General features: G+C 36.5%; 2 protein-coding genes across 2 annotated transcripts; both read right to left on the bottom strand.

Moving 5' to 3' along the window:
• Positions 1-39: 39 nt before the first annotated feature.
• Positions 40-2,437, bottom strand: LOC137715171 (uncharacterized). Its single transcript, XM_068454410.2, has 3 exons — positions 1,831-2,437; positions 972-1,158; positions 40-740 (listed from the first exon to the last, which is right to left on the bottom strand). The coding sequence occupies exons 1-3, from the start codon at positions 2,193-2,195 to the stop codon at positions 354-356; spliced, it is 939 nt and encodes a 312-aa protein (XP_068310511.2). The 5' UTR covers positions 2,196-2,437; the 3' UTR covers positions 40-353.
• Positions 2,438-4,702: 2,265 nt separating this feature from the next.
• LOC137716303 (uncharacterized) lies at positions 4,703-6,707 on the bottom strand. Its single transcript, XM_068455740.2, has 2 exons — positions 6,102-6,707; positions 4,703-5,036 (listed from the first exon to the last, which is right to left on the bottom strand). Exons 1-2 carry the CDS (start codon positions 6,550-6,552, stop codon positions 4,984-4,986), a joined length of 504 nt encoding a protein of 167 aa, XP_068311841.2. The 5' UTR covers positions 6,553-6,707; the 3' UTR covers positions 4,703-4,983.
• Positions 6,708-10,512: the final 3,805 nt, after the last annotated feature.

The following is a 10,512-nucleotide window of genomic DNA, read 5'->3' as shown; positions in this document are numbered from 1 at the left end:
AGATCAAGCATTCTAAATGCATAAATCATAACGAAAATCTGACCACAAAACATTCTCAGAAAGTGAACCATGACAAAAATCCATACTACCGAAACTGCATAAGCTGTACGTATTATGTCACTACCTTCTCTGTTGCTTAACGAAGGTTTCACACGCGGTACTTTCTGATACAGTATTTGAAAAAGGAAAAAAAAAAAAAAAAAATCACGTACGCTAAAGAAATATGCACGCAGATTGCTCATCTATTAGCAATGCTTTGGGCATCAAATTGCTTTTATTTATTCCACAAACGCTCATTACGCAGCGACGCGCATGTTTGGGATTGTTTTTTCGGCAGATTGAGCTAGAATTAACTAAGCACGCTTCGTCAAGACCACCATAACAACCATAACCGCCAGTCCCATGAACGCAGATGCTACAACCGCTCCTGTATTCCCTCCGTCTGCTTCAGTCTCAGCTGCAGGGGGTTCGAAAATGTTCTGGATGAATGACGACAAATCATTGACCCACTTATCCACAGTAAGCTTGATTTTCTGCACAAAACCACCGAGCATATCTTCCAAGCTGTTAGATTTCTCTGATTCATCTTCAAGCTTCTTGGGTGAAGCTGGATAAGTATCTGCAGCATACTCTTCCGTGTTAAGATTACAGTTCTTGTTGGCCATAAATTGCTTGACCGCAGAATTTTCCATCATAGCATTCCAGATATTTGGGTCACTTGTAATTGAAGCAACAACATTCTGGGGGCATGAAACCAAGAAAATAAATCAAGTCCCCTAACAAATCGTACGAAGCCAGTCATCGTAAATTCGGGTAGCTTAAAGCACTTGACATTTTAAGAAGAAAAGACACATACTAAATTTCATGTTCAAAGCAACTGGATCCCGGAAAGGGCAAGGGATATTTCCGGGATCCAGTTGTTTTGACGTGGCTTAACCGTGACCGTGGCTTAACCGTGACCGTTCAAATACCTGAGCTTCAGAACTTCTACTCAGCATTTCAAATGCTTGAAGAGCATGTTTCGGCACCGAAGTCCTAGTAGGAAGCAGGGATCCCATCTCCTCAGGTTCAGGGTTTTTTATCAGAGGCAGCCCAGCCACACCAGCAGCAGCAGACGGCTCCCCCAAATCAGTAGATTTGGGCGAAGAAAGATACACCCTGAAAGTGCATGTACGGAACGCATGATAGAGCCAACATTAGTCTACAGATTATACATATACATCAACAAAATGAAGAAAAACTCCTTCAATCTTATAAATTTGGTGCCTCGTAACAGTGCAACCGATTACGCTTATAGAAGGGGGATAACTTCTGATCTCCCAAAATACGAAATCAAGAAGACATCAACAAGACTACAACCACATCTACAGTTGGATAACAAGAAATTGTTAATTCCATTCAAAAACCAATAAACTCAAACATATTTTCTTCGCACCGAAAACCATTTCAGTAAGTAATTTCTTCCACATTCGACCAAAAAAAGGAAATTAATTTCTTCGACCATTCATGTTCAACAACAAAATCGGCTTCTACAAATACAAATATATCCCAAATGAAAATTCCCAAAAACTAGAAAAACACAATGTCAAACATTCTCTTTCTATTTGGCAATTTGTAATTCAAACAAAGCAATTCCACAATACCAGAGCAGAAATGTAAATTTCCAATAATTGCAAAAAAAGTAGATTTTCATAATTTTGCAATTTTCTTTTCTCGTTAACCAAACAGAGCATAACACAAACAACACAAAAAAAGAATGGAAATTCATTGGAAAATAATAAATAAAACAATTAAATTAGTTTATCATTTTAATTGGTGGAGAAATTATACTTATCGAGGGCGTCTTTCAATTCAGCGGTGGCCTCTTTGGCCTCCTTGAAGCTCGGCGCAGCGTCGAAGACAACCCTCGGCATCGGCTCGCCGCCCGACATCACCAGGTCATCTTTTCCGGCGCTGACCACCTGCCAGTCGACGAAGTCGTCGACCGCGTCCGACGCAGGCTTCTCGATTGCTGCCACTTCACCTCCGCCGTAGTTCTGAGCCGTGAGGGTCGCTGCCACGGGAATTGAGGCCTTGCGCACCGAATGACCAGTCGGCAAAGGAACCCCCGGCGCGCCACGGAGCATGCCGCCGTGTACCACGCCGCCGATCCCGGCCACCTTTGCCACCGACCTCATGACTCCGCTGCCTCCCATAGTTTTCTGTGGCTGTGAGTGTGGCAAAACCCTGGAAAGTAGAGAGTCAAAACCTCTCTCTCTCTCTCTCTTTTTCCGATTGATGTTTGTCGGAGGATAATCGGAATTTATAAGAATTTGTGGAGGAGAGAAAGAGGAATAAGGAATTTCCTTATTCTCTGGACACTGGCACTGTTATCCTTGATGATCGCTGCTAGGCTGCCACGTGGTAATTAATATATTTTTGCGTTTACTTGTAAGCTAAGGAAAACCGAGTTTTTAAGCTTATTTTTAGCTACACCTTGCAACTCGTTTTTAATCTCATTTTGTCCATATAACTCTAAAATTATAACTTTACTCCTAAATCTTAAAATTTTCTCCACTTCACTTCTGGAGCTCGATTTTGGATCCTATTTTGTTATTTGAAACTCAAAAGTCATCATTTTACTCCTAATTCTGTTAATTTGGTTATATTGAATGTTAACGCATAGGGAAGAGATAATATTTTTTGCATTTTTTTATTTTAGTCTGTAAAACTCAATTTTAATATTTTTAATGCATAATAGAGATTTATAATCAAATTTTTTGACACATGTGACATCAAAGAAACAATAGAGGGTGCTTTTTTTTTTTTTAACAAACGATACATTATATATACTAAGGGGAAATGAGGGTGGTTTCAGCCTCACAATGATCTAGTAATACTGTGGTTCAAATTCACTTTTGGCGAGAATCGAACATAAAATCTTTCACTTACAAATGATATCACTATACCGTAGTATTAAGCGGCATAAAAAACCACTTAATACACATAACTTTAAAATTCCTTAAGGTTTAAACTAAAATTTGGAAGAGTTGGGCCGATCCATTTCGAACTCAACGGTTTGAGGCCATCATCACTGAGGCCTATCCCCATTCCCCATTGCCCCTATGAGCTTGTCTTTGCAAATAGCACCTCAGAACATCATATTTTATAAACTTTGGTGAAGATACGCTACTTGCAAATGCGATTTGAGTTTTGTATTTTGTTTATGAAAGAATCACGCTAATCGCTTGAAGAAATGCATACCTTGATCATGCAATTAAGTTGGTTTATAGATAAGAAAAAAATTAATTAATTAAAATGATGTTTCCTGCACCAGATGATTAGTAGACAAACCTAAGTTTTTCCTCCATCTCCAAGTATCATAGAAATTAGACATATTTTTAATTTTACTCATCTACTTTTTTTATGGTGTAAAATGTTGGTAAGGTGCAAAGAGCTTATAACCCAATTGGTTTTTTTTTTTTTTTTTTTTTTTTTTTTCTCGCATCCGAAGTTCCGAATTCAAATCACTTCTTCTTAATTATTGTTTGTATATAAAAAAAAGAAAAGGTCGACCAAGTTGAAATGGAAAATTATATATGTAAACGTGGTCTCTTAATCGTTGTCGCACAGGGCCTTGAAAATATGAAGGCCCGGTCCTGATCACAACTATGTTCATGCCAAATGCCAATAACAACAACATGATCTAATCATTTTTTTTTTTTTTTTTTTTGTTAACGAACGATATTATCCACATTAAGGAGGTAATGGAGTGAGGTAAGCCTCACAATGTGCTAGCAATAATGTGATTCAAATTTATCTTTTAACAAGAATCGAACCGAAGATCTCTCACTTACAAGTGAAGATGAATACCACTATATCGTAATATTAAGTAATAACAAGATCAAAATATCATCGTCTTAGTTTAATACAAAACAACGAGATACAAACCCTAATTCAAAACAAACTTACACAAGCAAAATAACTAGGAAAATGACGCCCATTTCAAAGCGTCCAGTGCCAATGAAACACAAATGCCAGTACCCAAAACTATTATCATAGAATTAATTAAGTGGTACTCATCTAAGTTTGAATTTTCATTAAGAGAACAAAACCATTATTATTTCTTTCAAACCACCTTCATTAAGAGAACAAAACAAAAGATTAAATAATTAGCCTCTATAATTTTGAATCTGGATGCAGATTAGGATGCAGATTGATGGTTTCAAAGTAGCTCATTTACTTCCAAGGTGATGAGAGATTTTTCATTGTGCCCAAAATATGGGTAGTACATCATATGTCACTATTGTGTGGTGAGATACTTGTATTAAAAAATTAACAATTTAAAAAATAGAATACGGGATAGTACATCACATGGTATATCACCCGTGTTCGAATCACAATAAAAATTTTCTCCAAGCTGACTGAGAGTCGGCTACAGAGATGATCAATGAGTGCCCATGAATATTCTGTAAATCACCATCATCTCCATTTTAATTAAATGGGTGTGCATATATCATCCCTAGTCGGCAGCTTCGGGATAGAGATTAGTTTGATAGAAAATACCATTTACGTCATATCTGCTGATTTGCAACTAAAATACAAACTCAGAAGATAATATATAAAACAAGGTCAAAACCTTGCTATCAAATATTGGTATAAAACAATAATTCTTGCCGTGCCAATTTAAACATGAAAAGATATTATAATTAGCCGAAGGGAATAAAGAAATTTGATCCTTTGCTTTGCTTAAACAAGATTAGGTGACATTAGATTTGGAATTAACAAAAAAGTTAGAAGATTAATTAGAACTGCTAATCTGATTCCAGGAGTTCACATCTGACATCTTTTTACAAACTCCTCCCTTTTTCCTGCTCAAAATCCTCTGATAATCTCAAGCCAACCTGCTCCTACTTAGTGCTAATTAAAATATTTAAACTTGCATTAATATTCTAAAGAAAAAGAAGAGGATAAAGTTGGGAAACAAGTTGGCATCTCCTCTCCCTATCTCAGACCCCAAAAGCCTTTCTCCTTCCTCACATGATTCTTCAACACACCTGCAAACAGTCACATGATTATTGTTAGGAGCTCAAGAATCAATTCCATCATCTTACATGCACTCTTAGGGATGTAGTATTCATAGAAAGAGTTGGTCATGATTTTACTTGTCCTCTTGCACCCGTATAAAAATCTCCCTACTCGCACAGTTTTTTAAACTCTCGCTTGTATAAGTTATATGATTTTAATTAGTACTACACTCATAATATGGGGATTGAGATCCACTTTAAATCTGTGTCCAGAGCACGCATACTGAGAGATCATGACCACTCAATTTAAATCATACGGCCATATTAACCCATCACACTGATCCACTTCACAAAAACCCAAAATCTTTTACAGTTTGAATATCTTTCTCTCTCTATCGAACGGTCAAGTGTTAGTGGTGTGTAGAAAATATTAAAAAAATTAAAAAGGTGTGAGAAAAGTAATTTGGAATGTGTGAATATAATCACTCAATATAGAATGCTAATAGATAAAAGCCCAGGAGCTACACTATTGAACTGTGTAGAACAATTCCCTCAAAAGATAGCCAACAACAAAAGTTTGTTTTTTTTGTTTTTATATAGGAAATTTCTAGCAATATAATCATTTTTTGTATTGTTTATAGGGAAATTTGGATACACCATGTGTGGGAACAGAAAAAAGGGGCAAATAAAAAATATCTCTTTAATGAATAAAAGTTATAAAACAAACAAAGAACAACAAATGAAAAAACAAATCTCTCTCCATCATCTGAAACACTAACATGTTTGTCTCTGCAATATTTATGACCAGAAATGAGACATGACATGCGTTAAAATCCAAAAGAAACTGTTCAAGTGTTGAGCACACCAAAAAATAACAGAAACCAATGTCCATAGAAACTGCAGCACATGTTACAAAATAACTGCAGAAACAAAACTTATGAAACATAATTAAATTAAGAGAAGTGATTCTGCACGCCCTATTCTTCACCTAGAAACTTCTGTCTATATCCGTCATCGGACTGAATAAATTAATAGAAAATCAACGGACTGAAATAATAAGGGTGTGCGAAAGTCAATCTTCCGAGACTTGATTACCTGAGGGTTTACAGTCAGGGGGATCCTCAAAGAGTGAGAGGGAAAACTGTTTGTGAGCAACCCCAATGTCAAAGAGGATGAGACCTGATCTTGGATCATCAACAATGATGTCTTTGACCGGCAGCCACAGAAAGAGCTCCTCCTGAGACAAACCCTGAACCCCAATGAGGCTGCCATAGCTGAGATTTGCCCTCACCACGCTCTCAAAGAAAACCCTGTTCTCATATTTTGTGAGGCATGGGGCATCAAGGAAGACCTGGAGCTCCCCATTGTCTGAGAGAGTGTAGGACTTGACCTCCTTTGGGAGGAGGCCAGGTGGCAGACCCTGGGAGATAAGGAGGTCGTGGATGTTGGTGGAGGAGAGAGAGAGGGGTAGAGAGAGAAGGAGGAGAAAGGTCCATGGAAAGACTCTGAGGAAGGAGGAGAAGAAGTGGGTGTTTAACAGGGACATGATGGTGGTTGGATGGAAAATGTTCAGAGAGAGGAGAGCGGGAGAGAGAGAGAGAGAGAGGGAGGGAGAGGATTTGGAGGGTTTTAAGGGGCGATGAAATGTATTTGGGAGAGTTGGAAAGTTAGAAAACTGTTTATTAAAGGAGAACTGGACCGACTGGTAGAGTTGGAAAGTTGAAACTGTTTATTAAAGAGATTGTGTGGTGAAGTTACTCTATTACCCTAGTTGGTGATTGCTTTGTTTGTGTGAGGTGATGGGGGACCAAGAAGGGTTATCTTCGGATCCCTTCCATCAAATCTATCCCACCAATCAATCTGAACTTTTGAAATTTAATCAAATGATTAAAAACAAAAAGCTTCTTTAAAAGTTATAATAATTTTAACCGTTAGATCAAATTTCAAGAATTCAGATTGATTGATGAGATGAATTTGATGGAAGAGATCCACATAGGATTTCTTTCCCCGGGGGACCAAGAGCTTAATCATTTTGTACTGTAGCACCTTATTATTATTGGCGGTCTTGCTTGCTGACGTGCTAAATTGTTTCTTAAAGTTGTATCTAGTCAAGTGTATCTACAATTCTACATTCTACACCATAACCTTCATAAATATCTATTCCATTTTCTTCTTACCTACTAATCATGTATCTTATTTTAGTCTTAGTTATAATATTTTACTTGAACTTAAATTAATGTTTATCTGTAAGCTTTTGTAGGTACAACTTAACTGAGGTACGTCTTAAAAGTTTTTAAGACGTTCTTGCCTAAGTTTTATTTGTTGGTGGGCGAGTCTTAGCAATGGTGTCATCTGAATGATTGAATGAAGGATTTGGATGCAAAAATTTGAGTGAAGTCGGTGAATATGTGTGAAAGGAGTTTACAATATAGAAAAAAAAAAGTTGAAAATGATTGTTGATTTTAGGTAGAAAAGGGGATGTATAGCCAGTGACGGATCCAGGATTCTAACATCAGATATTCCTAATCAAGGTATACTAGACACTAATTGGGTGGAGGGCTCGAGTGTAGCGCCTATGCGCCTAGACGGGCATTTGAGTACTAGGATGATTTAAGTAAATTTATTATATATCATATAAATAAATGTCTATTTACACTTAAAAAAAATTGTACTTGTTTGAGAATTTATGTTTATTATTTAACATATAAAATAAAAAAAATATCATAATTTTCCTTAAGTAGTTTAATGAATTTGATGGTATGAAATGAAAGTTCTAGTGATTATGAGTTCGTAGTACTTTACGAAATATTTTTCAAAGGTTGTATGAATTTATAGTGAATTTAAAAGAAAAATAACAGCATCAAACATATTGGTTGAGTAATACATCATCCTTTTATTAATTAAAATGCTAGGTGGCACAACCTAATTGGACAACAATTATAAAAAAAAATTGGAGAGTCGGTCACTTAGGGAATGGAGAGAGTCTTTCTTCTTCGTTAGAACAAGATCCTAGAATAGCAGAGCCATGATGGTTTCTTCGTATTCCTCGTCGTTGAAAGTAGATCTTTCTTCTTGGTTCAAAGCTTTGGTTGCACAACATCTAGATAGCCATAGTAGTCTTCTCTCTTCCATCATCTGCCAAGATCATTGGGTGGTCATCGGAGATCCTTACCGACACCTTTTCAGACTTTCGAATGGTCCTGAGACCACCCAAGTCTATGAATGGATATGCTCTGTGTGTAGCACTGTGGCACCCTGCCTTGCCCAATTATTGGATGGGCAAAATTCAATACCTATGAGGAGATTTTCTTCAAGGCTGGGGAGTTATCCACCCTTGCAATTTAATAGGTCTGCTCTTGTTAACTCATGTTGGTTGATATATCACCGTATAGTTATAAAAAGCGAGCTGGCAAGGTCAATCCATCAGATTAGGAGGAAAGAGCAGTTGGTCCCCCCAGAAGAAAAATTTCCCTATCACCCAAATGAAATGATAGGTGGGGATTCATTTCGCTCGATTGAGCGGCTCCTTCTGTTGAAATTTAATTCTCCCAGAGCCGAGAACATCTACTTCGCCCATATAAAGGCCCATGATCTTTTCGAGATTGTTCAAAATATTTTCTTTTCGTTTTTTTCTAGTGAAAAACCTAAATAACAGAACTAAAAAAGAAGTAACAATCAAAAGAGGTAAGTAACAACGCTTCTAAGATTAAAGAGACTATATACGAGTGATATATTCCCAAATTCATAACAATATCCGCAACAAAGTTAGCTTTACGAAATACATGATTTCACATTGTATAATAAAATTTTAAGAATACCATCATTTTGTACCAAATGATTCGTAGTTAACTATTTTTTTTCTTAATAAAAGCCAACTAAAGACTAAAATGTTCCAAAAATAAAAGAAAAAATTTGGTAGTTTGCACAATCTTCATTTAAATACAAAAAATGTACCACAAAAGGTCCCTAGGTGGTGCAAACAGCTCAGCCAAAGGACCTCCTCCTGGCCATTTCATCATAAAAATTGGCAACAAAGAAAGTATGACTACATATTATGAATACTATTTCATTAACTAAACTAATAATTAGAAAAATACTAGTCTTTCAATTGGAGCTAATTAGAGTTTTTGGTTCTTAGATTTGTCACATTGTTATAACTTTGGTTCCTTGCTCTTAAAATCCTTTTATTTTGGACAAAAGGTGTTACACAAAAATATCATTAACCCACATTGTGATAAGTTTTAATTCAAATATCAAATTAAATCAAAATTCAGGAAACGATACTTGGACGTTTTCGATTAATTAATAACCAACCCAAAGTAACATACTATAACATCAGAGTCTATTTGCGTTTGCAGGTCAAGCAGCTAAATGTAGAAAAGACTCACCGAATAAATACTTCCATCTAAAAATTATAATTGAAGAGTGCTACCATTAGCATGTAAGAAGTGACGGAGCCAACATAAAGTCATTAGCAGCTCGTGACCTCAATAGCTTCATAACTCCACATATTTGTGTATGACTACACACAATTGTGGCAAACTGAAAAAAGAACCAAAACACTGAACTACAAACTGCTGCTTCTTTTGTGCAACCCCCCGAGCCCCATATAGTTATTTGTAAATTTTTTTCTTTCTTTCATCCGTCGTTCTTTTCCTATTTCTTGTGCACGACCTTATGGTGTGCAACAAATGTTCGATAAAAAGCCTCACTCGATAGTCCTACGCATGAAGCAACAGAATGCGGCATAATTTGGTAGATACCCACTTGAAGCTCAACCAAATGATTCAATGAAGTTTTTTTTGATAAAATTGTGACGCTATTGTTGTTAAATTCTGACTCCACCACTGCGCGTAAGGGTATATAAAAAAGTGTTCAATCCCATATGAACCAATGGAGTATACATTAATTAACCAGAGAGTAACGGCTGCATCTGTAGTGGAAAAGTCAGAATCCAGGAAGTCCCTCATATGAATTCTGCAACTGTATAAGGGAAGGGATGGTGAATATATAGGCAACAACTGCAGACTTGCTGCATACCCTTTTTTTTATTTTCTTTTACTGTTAAGTTCATGTTGATCTACAGAAAAAATAAAAGGCTGTACAGGGTTTTTTTCATTTGATGTCATGTGGCTAATGTTCTAAAAATCACGAAGCATTAGGTGTGCGCCCAGTTCGCTTTTTAGAACATTGCGTGTGGCAAACATTTATCTAGCTAAAACATAACAAGTGTTACGAGCTTTAATTATAATTCAAATTATTTAACACGTGTTGTGTAACTGAAGGTTTCTACATGATGTACGAGAGTAAATTACCACTCAAATTTTTCTTCATATTTTGTGTACGTGAAGAAAGTTGGTATTGCTATCAAACCAATTGCAATTAGTGTTCGAAAAATCCCTGCTTAGGTGTTAAGCGGCTGGTTACCGTCCCTATTAACCCTTAGGGGTTTGAAAATTAAGAAAATGCGCCTAGACCTCCTTAAGTGACCTCCTAGACTTGTGAC

Source organism: Pyrus communis, chromosome 3, assembly GCF_041283825.1.
Source record: "Pyrus communis isolate YQ-2024b chromosome 3, ASM4128382v1, whole genome shotgun sequence".
Classification (NCBI taxonomy): domain Eukaryota; kingdom Viridiplantae; phylum Streptophyta; class Magnoliopsida; order Rosales; family Rosaceae; genus Pyrus; species Pyrus communis.
The sequence above is the reverse complement of the archived record's forward strand: the minus strand, read 5'-3'. Positions and strand labels throughout refer to the sequence as shown.

Bases quoted from the DNA above. Each gene is read 5' to 3' on its own strand.
- LOC137715171 (XM_068454410.2), bottom strand. From the start codon at position 2,195: ATGGGAGGCAGCGGAGTCATGAGGTCGGTGGCAAAGGTGGCCGGGATC. The intron at 1,159-1,830 runs GTATAATTTCTC...ATGCACTTTCAG, and splicing joins TTGAAAGACGCCCTCGATAA to GGTGTATCTTTCTTCGCCCA. The intron at 741-971 runs GTATTTGAACGG...TCATGCCCCCAG, and splicing joins GTAGAAGTTCTGAAGCTCAG to AATGTTGTTGCTTCAATTAC.
- LOC137716303 (XM_068455740.2), bottom strand. From the start codon at position 6,552: ATGTCCCTGTTAAACACCCACTTCTTCTCCTCCTTCCTCAGAGTCTTT. The intron at 5,037-6,101 runs GTAATCAAGTCT...GACTGTTTGCAG, and splicing joins CCCTGACTGTAAACCCTCAG to GTGTGTTGAAGAATCATGTG.